Below are 15,037 nucleotides of genomic sequence, written 5' to 3'. Positions count from 1 at the left end.
ATTCCGTGCCGAAAAGAAATGTATCATCTTGGCTGGGACATAGGGAGTATAAATTTTGTTAATAAATGTAAGTATAAATTTGATAATTACACAATCTGTAAATTATGAACTTTATTTATATACCCGTATTCATTTTAAACTCAATTAAAAATAATTTTACTTCTCATTCTCATTCTAAATTTATAATAGTAATATTCGCTAATTACCCGAATATGATTAAATTAATTCAATATCTAAATAATCAAATATAAGTTGTTACGATAATTAGTTATCTATCCGAATAAAAACTCATAACATATCAAAATAACATTAACAATAAATAACAAAAGATTAATAAATAGAGAAAATTTAAATTTCACATAAATGTAGCATTTTCTCTCTTAATATTTTGTGGATAAGACATCTAATTTAAGTCAATTTTAAATAAATATTATACTCCCTCCGTCCCACTTAAGATGCAACATTGCTTTTGGGCACAAGATTTAAGGAATGAGTGATAAAGTAGGGGAGAAGAAGTAATAAAGTGATAAAGTAGGAGAGAGAATGTAATAAGAAAATATTTAATTAGTGATAAAGTAAGAAAGAGAAAATAAAAAAGTGATAAAGTAGGAGAGAGAATGTAATAAGAAAATATTTAATTAGTGTTAGTTTTTGCCAAATAAAGAATGTAGCATCTTGGTTGGGACGACCCAAAAAGGAAAATGTTGCATCTTGGGTGGGACGGAGGGAGTATATTTTTATTTTAAAATAATTTATTCGATACTCTATTTTAATGAAGTAGAATATCACAAAATTATGTAATAATAGATTCCCCTCGAATTTCAACGCACAGGAGAGCCGAGCATCATTAAAACCAATCTAGGAAAAACCCAAGAGGGGAAAAAGAATACACGCAACATAAAATATTAAGCAATATTATATGGATTCTTATAATTAATTTTTAAGTATAAATTTAAAACTTGCAACACTAACATAAATTAGATGATCATTTGAGTTATTTAATTTTCATTTTGAATAGTTATGGATGGCTTTTATTTATGTAAGAGATTTGTTTAAAAAACGTCCTTAATATACACAGTACTAAGACTTAATTTAAGATAAATAATTAACACCTAGGTTCCTACTTATTCTCTCCATCTCGGAAGGATGAACATAACTTTTTCTGTTACATTTGACTTGGATAGCAGAATGCTTATGGTGATGTGAAGCTGCATACAAAGCAATTACAGCACCGAGAAATTGTCGGATCCTTTTCGATTCTATGGTGAAAGTATACAATTTGTAGAGAGATTCTTAATAGAAACTATAGCTTTGCACAACAACATGGAGCTCTCTACCTGGCTTCCAATTATAGCTTTGCCTTCTTCCACAGCCTACGTCTCAACTCCTCAGCAACGACGTCAATGAACTCTTCGGTGTTCACATACCGATCTCTGGACACGCTGCAACGACACACCCATGTCAAACGCATGCAAAACAGAAGGAAACAATTTGTCGGTGAAAATTCTACTCACTTAGTTCCATGAGTAAGAATTGCAAGATCCTTGGTCATCTTTCCAGACTCCACACTCGCAATGCAGGCAGCTTCTAATTTCTCGGTGAAATCCAAGAGTTTGGAATTTCCGTCCAACTTTGCTCTACAAATATCAAAACAGAGTCTTATATGAAAAAAAGTATACATAGTAACAGCTAATTGCACAAGTGTCATGGAAAACTAGTCATCTACCTGTGTGCAAGCCCCCGTGTCCAGGCAAAGATCGATGCTATGCTATTAGTGCTAGTCTCGCCTCCCTTTTGATGTACTCGGTAATGACGCGTGACTGTACCATGTGCAGCCTCTGCCTCAATGGTTTTTCCATCTGGACAGACCTATTTACATACGAAAAGTTGTTGCTAAACATCATCAAGGAAAACAAGAACTCGAAGAGATTTTACCGCACCAGCACTGATGTCATCAAACCTAGAGATCCAAATCCTGCATCAAGGCAAATAACTATTTGTAACTACACTATACTGCAACGTAAAGCATGTAACTCTTATAAACCCAATTAATGCAAGAGGCACACTCTCGAATGCATGGTGCATTCGCCCTAATTAAATCCTAATTGTGATTAAAAACCCCTCAATGAGAATTAATAAAGTCTAATTGAGGTTAAATGACCCTAATTGGATATCGTGAACCCTAATTGCGGTGGATGCACCGTGCATTTGGATGTACACAAGTCTTTGCCTTAATTCAAGGGGATCCCATCCTCTATCCAAACAGAGATGTATGAAGACTATACAAACCTTGGGCTAAAAAGTCACTTTGAACATCTCCATCATAATTTTTGCAAGCCCATACATAACCTCCTTCACTCTTTAGAGCATAAGCAACCATATCATCTATAAGACGATGTTCATACCTATTGTGTCAAGAGCTTATATTAATACATATATATACATGAAAAAGAAAATTCAATTTTGCATATCCATTCTTTAATAAACTACCAAATCCCAGCAGCCTCAAACTTGGACCTCCATTCTCTTTCATAAATTTCTTGGAAGATATCTTTAAACCTTCACGAATATGAATGCAAACAACACATTATAAGAAATACAATGTAAAAGGCTCAATTCGTAAAGTGCGGGCGTGGTGGCATGAAATTCAAACTTAGGAGATTAGTCGAAATAAGATGAATACCTTCCGTCATAATTCTTCAGAATGGTATTTTTGGTGCTAAGATAAAGCGGCCAAAGTTTCTGATAAGCAGTGTTCATCGAGGCCTCCGCAAAAGCACGAATAGACTAAGCAGCATAAAGCATGTCATTACTTTTGACATGAAAGAGTTACAAAAATATTCTAGTAGCTTTAAGGCTTTTATATGCTAACACAAAGGTTAAAAAATTTAATCATGCAGTCAGTCAAAATGATTCTTGAATTTGCATGCTTAATCAGGAATCATTCGAAGAAACTTTTCTAAAGTCACACACAGTGGAATCTACATTAGCCAGCATAATAGTAACATAATCAGCTAACCAGCCTACTCAGGAGAGAGGCAATAGAGAGAAGAAACAAAACAACAACCAGGTAACCAAATTTACAAACTTTCAACTCATCCACTTTTTGGAACTTTCTGTAGAAATTTAACTGAAATCCTTTACCTTTTATCACTCAAATAAAATTAGTACCATGGAACTTGTGACAGTCTGATAGAACAGAATTCGTTTCTTGGTGGAATTTACATGTGTTTAGAGTAAAAACTAACATGATAATGATTAAAGACAGGTGTTAGCTTGCGCCCAGAGATCACCAGAAATGGTCCCTAAGTATCTGATCACCATTATCAGTTGGGGAACTAAATAGACATATCAGAAAACAACTACAAGAAAATTTGTGAATTCAAACCTCATCAGTGTTATACATTGACAGAGCTACACCACCAGGTCCTGTAAAGTTGAACACCTCCAATTCTACGCTCTTAGTACCTCTATCTGGGACTGCAACATCGCCATATGCAATTTTTTATTGTCCGTACCATATTTAATTGCGATACGATAACTAAAGTCATGCCTCCTTTATTTAAGTAAGTGGTTCGTAAAATACAAGCTACTATTTGTGCAGGGGTATTAAGAACTAGATAACGAACTACGCACTTACCAAAAACCATTTTGAGTTTTCCAGCTCCTTCAATTACTACATCAGTAGCTCGATACTGATCCCCATAGGCATGTCTCCCAATGCATATGGGCTTGGTCCAACCTACGAATTGGAATTATTGCAGGCCTTATATCAGAAAGACGGGAAAAAAAAAACCACTGTTGTAGTTCCCAGTAAAGTAACTCATAATAAGCACCTGACACAAGCCGAGGGACGTTCTTGCATATGATTGGTTCTCTAAATACTGTCCCTGCAGAAGTAAAATTCACACTTCCACTCAAAATCTGTGATTATAATGAAAATCCATGTTGATTCTTTCAAGGAAATTTCCTACCGTTCAAGATGTTCCGAATGGTCCCATTTGGACTTCTCCACATCTGTTTCAAGTTGAACTCTTTAACACGGGCTTCATCTATTCAGCCAACAAAAATAATGTAGATATCAAACATAATATACAAACAACTATTAAAATGGAGAGAGAAACAAGTGTAACGATGTGGTGATACTTCCGTTATATGTTTGGCCTAACAAACATAATATCATTAGCTGTAATCTATACAAATTTGGACTAGTGGGCTTGTTTCTTTAAGACAATACCTGGAGTAATGGTTGCACATTTAATTGCCACATTGTACCTAGATTTTATCAAAGGAGAGAGAAAAGAGAAGTACTGAGAATTTCATTTAGGCAGAAAGGTGATAAGAATTTTTTATCACAGTTCAGTTAAAGCTACACAACAAGTTGGCTACATGAGACCAGATATTATTCATCCAGAATGAAAAACAAAACAATAATGTTAAAGGCTTAAAGCAAAAAAGTGGGGAACTCTTTTCATCTGTCTATATGTCTGGATGGAGGGTATTCAATATACGTTATCCTAAGGCATTAGTATCATACATATCGACATACAAATAGAGAACAACCATTGGCTAAATATACTTGCACAAGTCCAAAGGTTGGAAAACAGTAGTTCCATTCTGAATTTTAAGATTAGAGAGCTGAAAGCTCTGAGAATAGACACTATAGTACCAAATTATTGAGATCCATCTAATCAAACCCTAACGCAAGAAAGAGAACCAAAATCTATAAAGCTTCGTTTTTCAGTTTTGCTCCTTTGTTATTAGGCTAGTCATTTAGTGTCTGACAAGATGAAACTAGAATTGGTACTTTCATGCTACTTTTGTAAGCATAAAGGTTCAAGCAAGCAATTCATTTCTCCATTTAAATTAGGCTTCCAAAGGAAAAACAGAAGAAAATTGAAATGAATTACATACTTAAGGGTGGCTTCTGCACTTTCAACTGTAACTTTGTCGTTTGTAGCATCACGATGATGAATACCAAGGTCAAAGTACTTTATGTCTAGCTCCAGGAAAGGATGTATGAGCTGTAAATGTTGTAAATCCATTAGGCTGCAACATGAAAATTGTGTTATTTGCAAGGAATAGAAGGTTAGTGTCCGAACCTTTTCTTTGATATATCTCCATATCACTCGAGTCATTTCATCACCTGCACCAAACTAAATACTTTAATCATGACAATCAAGCTTTCCATGCAGATACACTAAGAAGGACGTGCCGGATAAATCTTCAAACAAGTCGACTAAACAGCTTGAAATGAACCCAACACACACAGAACTAGCCAGAGAGCATCAGTTGAGAGTAGTGATTTAAAAGGAACCAAATTAACAAGGATATCTACAATAAGAACCCGGTCTAAAAAAATGACTTCTAACCATCAGAAACTAGAATTTCGACTACATGAACACACAACGAAAAAATTCAATAACGTGATAAATTTTGGTTGCACAAGTAGTTTGATCACAACCCTAACTAATTTTAACCTATCAATATGCCTCACCTGATATACCCAAAACCTATATTGGTTTATCCACCCAATCCCCACGATCAAAGGAAAGAAAACTTCGTCTCATTGTGAAAATGTATGGAAAATGCCTCTATTATTACAAAATGCCACCGCTCCCAACTAATAAAGATTGTGAGGAAACATCTAAACGGGGATCAACCAAGAGACTGCTTGCAGTCTCGATTTCAACAGCAATAGCGCCTACCACAAAATAAAACTCAGTAAAACCTATCTAAACGTAATAAACAAATATTAGCAACGAATTGTCTCTAGCAATCAAGTCTCAGAGAGGAAATCATCGCGGGATAGAAGATACCGACCGTCCATCTCTACGATGGGGTTGTGGACTTTAATCTTGTCGAAACTCATCGTCAGCTGGCGCGAAATTCTTCCTCGGTAATCTACTTAAAAGGCTTTGCTGAATTGAGTATAATCAGAGCACAACTATGCAGGCACCGATTATATAAATATAAATGATTTTCTTGTTTTGCACGACTTTCATTTTTTTTTCTTGATCTTTTTTTTTTTTTTTTTCATTACAGAAGAAAAACGTGGTTAAGCTGCGGTGGGTCCATCATTAGATATGATGAGCTTTAGGGCGTGTTTTGTAGTATTGTAGAGCCTATATTGCTTGCCAACATGGAGCATTATTCATTGTTTTGTAGCCAACTTAAGAATCGGCTTGGCCCGCTTAAAAAGGACGGCCCGTCAAAAAAAACACTATTCCTACATGAATCTGAAACAGGAGCAGACCCTCAGCTCTATTTACTACCCTTCTACAGTGTAAGCCCTTATTTTACAAGTTTAGGGCGTGTTTTGTAGTATTGTAGAGCCTATATTGCTTGCCAACATGGAGCATTATTCATTGTTTTGTAGCCAACTTAAGAATCGGCTTGGCCCGCTTAAAAAGGACGGCCCGTCAAAAAAAACACTATTCCTACATGAATCTGAAACAGGAGCAGACCCTCAGCTCTATTTACTACCCTTCTACAGTGTAAGCCCTTATTTTACAAGTTTACAATTATACCCCCAAAATGAAGGTTCAAAATAAGCAAATCTCACTTTCCCTCTTCCTTCTCTTTTATGCACTTCACCCAGACGGAAGAGAGACAGGAGAGAGCCGCCATTTTCTTTCCCAACCAAAAGTAATTTGCAAGGTATTGGTGTTGCTTCGATTATGGTTCCTACGCGATTGGTTCGTATTAGACTATGGCAACTCAGATTTCTCGATATATGTCATGAATGTCGAGCTAGGGTTTTTTTTTTTTCAACGTTTGGAATCGCGGCATAGTGATGTTGGGTTACTTGTGGCTGGATAATTTAGATGTTTTCCTTCGACTTATAAATGTTTTTTAGGGATACTATAGCGTCGAACGGCAAGACTGATTATTATTTGCTCACCATGAACAGGGCAACTGTTGGAACCCTGTTCCCTACAGCTCGAAGAGGAAGATAGCAGCGCAGTTGTCGAATTCGTGCCTCAAGCATACAACTTTTTGTGAGTAGAACAAACCACTGTTATATAATTAATTTTTGTGGGTTACATAACTTCTCACTGGTGTGATTTTGCTATACTTGGCATTGATTGAGGTACTGATAGTTGATGTAAAGCCATTTCTGTTTTTAAAATTTGCAGTATTTGAATGCTATCAGGCCATGAATTCTGCGTGTTTTGTAGGATTACATAATTTATCATTTTTTGAAATTTGCTGTATTTTCTAATTGCGGTATTTCATCGAACTCTTGCCCCAAATTAGGAATTTTGAACGTAACTATGCCCTCTCGACGCCAAATAAATGCTTACGTGTTTTCAATGGCGGAGGAAATTATGCACCAACAACTATTGCAAATCATTGCAGTTTTTGATCAAATAGATAGAAGTAAGGCGCGAAAAAGGAATCGATGTTTAGGACCCGGGCCTTATACTATACTGACACGTATTCCCGACCAAGTAAAACACATGGGTAGGCTCGTTAACGTTAGTGATGTTGATTGTATTTTAAATTTGCGGATGGATCGCAACACGTTTGGGCGCCTCTGTCAACTGTTGCGACAATTGGGAGGTTTAAACAACGGCCGGTATGTGACTGTTGAGGAGCAGGTTGCTATGTTCTTATCTGTACTCGCGCATCACAAAAAAAATAGGGTCGTCCGCTTCGATTTTTGGAGATCGGGATATACCATCTCAAAGTATATTCACGTGGTGCTTAAAGCCGTGCTCTCACTTCACATATTACTATTCGTTAAGCCGTCTCCTGTCACGGAAGAATGCGTTGATAGTCGGTGGAAATGGTTCAAGGTATGCTTAATATTATTTCATGGATGTTATGAGGTAATCTATTAGATTTTTGCTAGTGGCAACTGCTGATGATGGTTTTATTTTTGTGTGATTGCTTGATAGGGTTGTTTGGGAGCTTTGGATGGTACGTACATCGACGTGATGGTACCCACTGAAGACAAGCCACGGTACAGGACACGCAAGGGTCATATATCTACTAATACGCTGGCTGTCTGCGACCGCAACCTCAAGTTTGCATATGTGCTTCCAGGCTGGGAGGGATCCGCGGCGGATTCCCGTATTCTGCGCGATGCATTGACTAGGCCGTATGGTCTGCGGGTCCCAAAAGGTGGTTTCTTTGCTTATTATTACCTAATATGAAATCTCATATTATGGTCTGCTTCCTATTACTAAGATGTCTATACTGTGGTTATCTTTGATTTTTTCTTATAGGAAACTACTATTTGTGCGATAATGGGTACGCCAATTGCGATGGATTTCTCGCACCGTACAAAGGGGTTCGATACCACTTGAAAGAGTGGGGGGCAATGGCAGCGAGACCACAAAACGCACAAGAACTATTCAACCTAAGGCATTCTAAGGCACGCAATGCAATCGAGCGTGTCTTCGGCATCATGAAAATGAGATGGGGAATACTCCGTAGTGCTTCTTACTACCCTATTAAGATTCAGACCAGATTAATCATGGCGTGCTTTGTGTTGAATAATTTCATTCGCGGAGAGATGGGTAATGACCCCATCGAACAACATTTTGATGAATTGTTCCCGGAGGCTGCTGAACTTGAGCCGGACCACGGGGAATTTGTTGATAGCGTAGATCCTTCTCCTATGTGGAATGCAGCTCGTGATGAGCTTGCAAATTCAATGTGGCAGCAATACTTGGCAAATTAAAACTATTATTTGGTTGTTGTAAGATGGAACTCGTTTTAGATTCTTTGTTGATTGACATCTAGGCTGTGTAATTTTATGTGTGTATTGCTTATTATCAAAGTTTATGTTGGTATTTGCATAATGGGAAAGTATGTTTGTATGATGTTTATGGCAGTTTGATTTATTATGGATTGATTGATTGTGTTGTTTTGATTGGTTGTGTTGTTTTTTATGACCGATGATTGGGAATGCTTGTCCTACTTATATCGAGTTTATATGGAAAGTTGTAATTAAATCCACGTGTGTTGTTTTTTCTGCAGCTGATGGATAACAACTACGGCAATGAGCAAGGTTGTCCCGAGTGTGCTTGTGGTGGAGGTAAAATGGTTCTCCGCCGTGCCGGTCCAACAGCAGTGAATGCAGGTAGATACTTCTACAAATGCCCCTCTGGTCTGAATCATAAGAGATCGTTTTTGTGGCGCGACGAAGTGGAAGTCGAGGATGGCTCGTCTGTGCATAGTTTGCCTCCACCAAATACAGGTGGTGCAGTGCACTCTCTAGGGGGGCGGAAATCTAACCGTCGTGATGTTGAGATCCACATTATCATTATATTTGTGGCTATGGCGTTGTTTTTCTTAGGTGTAATTGTCGGCAAGCTTTTCTAAGGTTATATATGTGTGTCTAAGATGATATGTGTTTGTCTTGTAATATGTAAATGTTAAGCAGGCTTTTGTGGGATGCTATATATGCATATTATTTTGTAAACCGTCTTCATTCGATTAGAATGACTTATTATATACTATAAAATTTTGTGGGATGCTATATACTTTTTTTTTTTTTTGATCAATAAAAAATTCATTAAAGGGGAATGGGGTGGTACTAGGAGTACCAAAAACATCAAACAAGTGGTGCAAACACGTTGGAGCACCACAAAGTAAAAGAAACATTGAACTCGACAACATGGAATATTTTGTTCCAGCTCCAAAGCCTCCCTTTGACCTCATTAACAAGATTGGACACCTCCCAATTCTTGTTCTCAAACTGTGGGATGCTATATACTATGCTCATATTCATTTATATACTACAAAATTTTGTTAATATTTTGATTTATAGTAAATAGCATAAATTATAAAAGATTAAAAATTAATATAATGATGCCTATAAAAAATTAATATAAGAGAACACATATTAGATATCACACAAGATATGAAAATTGATTAAAATTTTAAAAAATCGTATAAGCATGTGTAGATATGAAAATCGTATAAGAGATTATATATTAGATATGTGTAGATATGAAAATCGTATAAGTGTAGATATGAAAGAAGATTAAAATTTTAAAAAATAAATAAGTATGAATGAGGATTGAGGAAAATTAGATACTATACATTATACGATTAATATAATTATTTATAGATGTGATAATTGATTAATAATTTTATGATATGGTCTTTAATTAAAAGTTTAGAAAAAAATAATAATGAATGAGAATCGAGGAAAAATAGAATGGAGAGATTATACGACGCCACGTAGGGAATGAATGAGAATTGAGGGGAAAAAAAGTTTGGGTTATGTATTAATATATATAAATATGGTTTGATTTTTTTTTTTAAAGAAATTAATATTTTTGCAATGAATAACCTGGTGGTTACATGTCAATCACATAATCAATTTTAATACAGGGGATCTAGCCACCGTCAATGCAAGAAGCTGAAAATCTGTCATCAACAAATAAGAAATATGACTACAAGCCATCATTACATATTGCTTAATGACACCATCAACCACCACAATTGAATGCTACTTACTCATCTTCCTCAGTTATCTATAACTCAAATTTTTCTATATAAACTTAACACTCTTCCTCATAATATAACACACAAACATCGCAAGCTTTGCAATATATAATCATGCCGTGGGAACACATTCCGCAGCAAGATCAGTATTTGTACACGGTGAAGTGGACTCAGCCGTTCGATCAGCACCTCCTTCGTCGTCTACTTGCAAAGAGAGATGAGGTCGCTCCGACGTTACCGCATAAGTCACCGCACGTACTTATAGACGTGCTAGATGCATTCAACGACGATCTCCAGACAAGCTTCCGACTGCTCGATCTCCACCAGCGCCTGGAGTTCCTTGAACGGCGTTTCTACGTGTTCAAAGAATTGACGAATATGCCAGCAACACAATGGGATATGGCGACAAATCAAATCCACGCCGTTGACGAGGTTTGGGAGAAAATATTTGAGGTACGTGAGGATCAAAGTTATTTTGGTTGTTTGTGTTTAGATCCTTAGAAATAATTTGTGAGTATAACCCTTTTATAGGAGAATTGGCTAGCTCAAGCATATCTACGTGCCGGAGAACCCGAGTACAATGAGATGTGCATGTTATTTGCGCCAAACGAGATCAAAAGAGAGATATCACATACTCTCGTTCTTATTAGCGACTCCCCTTCGCGCAAGAAGCCTTCTCCGATCAATTTGATTTCAACATCTCCACAAGAGGATGAGGTGAATTCCCCGGCTCCACCGCCTCCAAAACCCGTCGTCAGGAAACTCAACTTTAACGAAGCTGATGATGCAATGTCCAGTGTGGGATATGTTCAGACTATAACGCCACACTACTATGTCCCATGGCCGAAGTTGGAAAGTAGGCTTCGTTATCCAACAAGTGAGAATGCATCTGGCACTCGTAAGAAACCAGCGGCGGCGAAGGATGTTGTTAGTCCGCGTGTTGGTTATGACAGCTCTTGCGCATCGTCGTCACCGTTTAAGTAAATTTTAAGGTCTTGTTCTTGTTTGCGTGGAAGTATTGCTGCTCTAGTAACTTAGGTATATTTTGTATTAACAAGTAATTATCCCATGTCTAGTGTTACGTGGAAGATGGGCGTTCATCCCATGGCCATAGATATAAGGCCTTATTTTGAAAATTATGATGAATGGGCAGCCACGGTTTATATCTTGTAGTAATAACTTTCTTGAATCAACTTCTATGTTAAAAATAGCATGCATGGATAATATAAATAACCTCCTTCGTTTGCCAAAATACTCATTGACAACACAAAATAAATAGACCAGAACTAGATTACTACCGCTCCGCCGCACTACGGCATCACAACCAACTAGCAGAGTCAATATATACAGAAGTTTTGGATTCAACTAGATCACACAAAATATATACACATAAACCAAACATAAACAAGCCAAAATAGATCTTGGATCCTATATAGAAGTTTTGGATTCAACTAGATCACACAAAATACTAACACCAAGCGCTGCCAGTTCAGGGGAAACGAGACTCATTACGATGAGCTTGAAGAAGACGTGCCACGTACTGAATCTTCGCTTCGGCAGGCAACCCAATGAAGATCTCCAGGCGCTGAACTTTGTCCGCTAAAATTTCACAAATATCAAACTTGTCATTCATGTCCAGCCCGGGAATCAAACCCAATTGCTCGTATACTGTCTGCCTCGCCATGCCGAGATCAAACTCGTATCCCACGCGAGTGGCAAGGTTGTCAAGGCGCTCTTTGGTGTCACGACTAATCTCCCCGAGCCACTTGTAGACGCCATTCATCTCTTCCCCTTCCCCTGTTTTACGTTTTTTACTCACCTTTCTTGCAGTTGAAACCTTTTTCTCACCCTGGCAGACACTATCTTCTGCATCTTCGGTCGCTTCTCCATCTTCATTGACATGATGCTGTAAACCATCACCAGTCTGCTGTCCAAGATTGCCACCTACTTCACCAAGACTATCAGCCGCATACATCTTGTGCATTGCCTCCATAACATCCTCTGCGTTTGAGCCATTTGCACGGTCCTTACCAAATACTTCTTTCCAATCTTCAAACATTGGCCAGCTTTTGAAACGCATCTTGGTTGCGTTTGAATCCTTCTGCGTTGATTCAAAAAATGACAATTATTAAAAGAACTTGAGTTTTGTAAATAGAAACACCAAAATTTTATACTTCCTATTATACCTTCACAATCGTCTCCCACTGATCGTTGTCACAATCTAACATGAACGTCCCCTTCGCATTAAACCCAACTCCACTAACATTGAGGGCCATAAGTAGCGAGTTATAGCTTTTTTTCCACGCGCTAAGCTTGGAATTGATATGCGGCATCCCTTTTATGTCAGTCCCGACAAATTCTTTGCGCATAGATTCTTCGAGTTTCAAAAGATAGCCAGCTCGAAACCCATTGTCGGCCTTCCAACCTTGAGCAACGAGTTCCTTGAGCGAGGCCAACAACATTTCTTCCTCCCGGGGCGTCCAGCTTCGGCGTGTCTTGTCGGGCTTCGATGCCCTCACACGACCGATGTCGCTGCTGCCTACTTAACCATCATATAGCCGCACACAATAATAGAAAATTTTACATCAGAATCCACTATATTTGGGGTGAGAAGCACATTATAAGCAGTTGTAAAACCAGAATCAAACGACGAAACAAGACAACAACCAACAACCAACAACCAAAGTGGCCAATGAAATATTTTACAATGGGCAATATAAACCATGTAGCGAGCACTCATTGTCAAACATCTATACATTTCAGACATGGAAACTATGACAACAATTTACCAATGACACCAATTAAAGCTTCACTAGCTTTCTCCTAAATCGATTTTATAAATTGAGCAAAAAAAATAAAAAAATAGAAAGGCATCATCCACATTACCTTGTTGCGTTTCACTCATGGTCGTTGCGGATCTGCTTTGAAATTGAACGTAGCACGAAGTGATTTTCCTTTCCCGTCGAAGTTGCGCCGGCAGATTTCAAGAGAAGGAAAAAAAATTGGATTTTCCTTTCCTTTTCCCGTCAAAGTTGCGCCGGCAGATTTCAAGAGAAGGAAAAAAAATTGCTTTGCTATCTACTGATTATTGCTGAAAATCCCTCCAATTTGGGATGCCATAGGTATATTCCCGCCACTATATCTGCGAAAAAAATAGAAGGGTACGCTAGTATTTTGCCAAGTTAAACCAGGGACAAGATGGTAAATTTGAATGGGTATAATAAGTAAACAGTATGCTACAAAACGCTGAACCCAATTAATCCTTCCTATTTTCGGCTCCTACAAAACGCATGGCCCATGTTAATTATCATGAGTGGGCCAGTGAAGTGTGGCCCATCACTAACTATATTGTACAAAATTTCCGTTCCTACAAAACACGCCCTTACTGAGTTACCTGTCTCATTTAGTGAGATTTTACTTTTTGGCAATTTGTTTTAAATGTTTCAAACTATGTTCTTGTTTTAGAAAAGGGATATTGGTTTAGTGAGGTTTTATGGTTGGTAGTGATAAATTTACATAATATACATATGGCGAAAATCTTTGAAGTATATTTATTTTATCAAAAATATCTTAAATTTTTTAAAATATTCTCTAAACCCTCAAATTATGAGATTTTTATCAAATATATCTCGCATCTATTTTTCGGTCACAAAAAACGTGATGTGACTCGCCAGATGCCAGAATATAATTTATATTTTATTTTTTTTAAATGCAATGGCAAAAACGATGTCGTTTCGTACCATATTATTAAAAACATTCACTCTAAAATTTAAAATTCACTCTTATCGTGTTTGAAATTCACGCTAATAACCTAAAATTAGAGATAAACACGATAGAATATGGTACGAAACGAAGTCATTTTTTTCATGTCGTTTTAAATAAAATAGAATATAAATTACATTGTGGCATCCGACGAATCACATCACGTTTCTGGTAACCGAAAAATAGATGCGGGATATATTTAATAAAAATCTTATAGTTTGAGGATTTATAGAACATTTCAAAAGTTTCAAGGTATCTTTGATAAAGTGGGTATAGTTCAGGGGTTTTCATGATATTTACCCGATACATAATTGGGGTAAATTTGTCAATTTATAATTTAATTTAAACTTTGATAATTATTCTATTTCCAACGTAATTAGTTATTTACTAAATTAGCCTTAATGATAATTAAGGAAAAGATTAAAATCTATTTACTCCATATTCGGTCCCTACTTGATTTCTTTCTTTTTAAACTATTAGCAATTTCATCACCTTCTTCGGCACACTTGCCGACTCAATCCTTGAACTACGCAGCGCCGGCACCATCCTCATCAAGACGAATCCGCACTTTCCAGTGACTTTACACGGCACGGTATGCGGCTTCCCGATCTTATAACCCCAGTATCCTCTCCTCCTTCAAGCACTTCATGTAGGGGCGGATGCAGAGTGGGGTGGTGGGGGTACGGCTGTACCCCCAATTTTTTAGTAATGGTATGCATGTAACTAAAGAAAAAAAATCTCATATTATGTGTTTCAGAATGTTCTTCACAACAAATTTCTTTAATTTTACTGGGACTATAGTGGGCCT

The 15,037-nt window shown here is 37.2% G+C and overlaps 3 protein-coding genes across 6 annotated transcripts; 1 reads left to right on the top strand and 2 right to left on the bottom strand.

The window, feature by feature from the left end:
- Positions 1-1,091: 1,091 nt before the first annotated feature.
- On the bottom strand, positions 1,092-6,086 carry LOC131011338 (isocitrate dehydrogenase [NADP]-like). Of its 2 annotated transcripts, XM_057939123.1 has the most exons (15): positions 5,824-6,086; positions 5,103-5,146; positions 4,915-5,024; positions 4,238-4,275; positions 3,975-4,052; positions 3,837-3,890; positions 3,641-3,742; positions 3,389-3,480; positions 2,684-2,787; positions 2,491-2,559; positions 2,290-2,405; positions 1,941-1,975; positions 1,727-1,869; positions 1,515-1,637; positions 1,092-1,442 (listed from the first exon to the last, which is right to left on the bottom strand). In XM_057939123.1, the coding sequence occupies exons 1-15, from the start codon at positions 5,870-5,872 to the stop codon at positions 1,349-1,351; spliced, it is 1,251 nt and encodes a 416-aa protein (XP_057795106.1). In that variant the 5' UTR covers positions 5,873-6,086; the 3' UTR covers positions 1,092-1,348. The 2 variants fall into 2 exon arrangements, with proteins under 2 accessions (XP_057795106.1, XP_057795107.1); XM_057939124.1 differs by lacking the exons at positions 4,238-4,275; positions 5,824-6,086 and having other exon boundaries at positions 5,103-5,152.
- Positions 6,087-6,504: 418 nt separating this feature from the next.
- On the top strand, positions 6,505-9,489 carry LOC131011337 (uncharacterized). Of its 2 annotated transcripts, XM_057939122.1 has the most exons (5): positions 6,505-6,660; positions 6,914-7,001; positions 7,261-7,802; positions 7,905-8,130; positions 8,235-8,864. In XM_057939122.1, the coding sequence occupies exons 3-5, from the start codon at positions 7,278-7,280 to the stop codon at positions 8,690-8,692; spliced, it is 1,209 nt and encodes a 402-aa protein (XP_057795105.1). In that variant the 5' UTR covers positions 6,505-6,660; positions 6,914-7,001; positions 7,261-7,277; the 3' UTR covers positions 8,693-8,864. The 2 variants fall into 2 exon arrangements, 1 of the variants encoding a protein (XP_057795105.1); XR_009096866.1 differs by lacking the exons at positions 7,261-7,802; positions 7,905-8,130; positions 8,235-8,864 and adding an exon at positions 8,992-9,489 and having other exon boundaries at positions 6,507-6,660.
- Positions 9,490-11,810: 2,321 nt separating this feature from the next.
- Positions 11,811-13,833, bottom strand: LOC131011336 (uncharacterized protein At2g29880-like). 2 transcript variants are annotated; one of them, XM_057939120.1, is made up of 3 exons: positions 13,354-13,833; positions 12,654-13,009; positions 11,811-12,568 (listed from the first exon to the last, which is right to left on the bottom strand). In XM_057939120.1, the coding sequence occupies exons 1-3, from the start codon at positions 13,370-13,372 to the stop codon at positions 11,957-11,959; spliced, it is 987 nt and encodes a 328-aa protein (XP_057795103.1). In that variant the 5' UTR covers positions 13,373-13,833; the 3' UTR covers positions 11,811-11,956. The 2 variants fall into 2 exon arrangements, with proteins under 2 accessions (XP_057795103.1, XP_057795104.1); XM_057939121.1 differs by having other exon boundaries at positions 12,654-13,006.
- Positions 13,834-15,037: the final 1,204 nt, after the last annotated feature.

This window comes from Salvia miltiorrhiza, chromosome 2 (assembly GCF_028751815.1).
Source record: "Salvia miltiorrhiza cultivar Shanhuang (shh) chromosome 2, IMPLAD_Smil_shh, whole genome shotgun sequence".
Classification (NCBI taxonomy): domain Eukaryota; kingdom Viridiplantae; phylum Streptophyta; class Magnoliopsida; order Lamiales; family Lamiaceae; genus Salvia; species Salvia miltiorrhiza.
The sequence above is the reverse complement of the archived record's forward strand: the minus strand, read 5'-3'. Positions and strand labels throughout refer to the sequence as shown.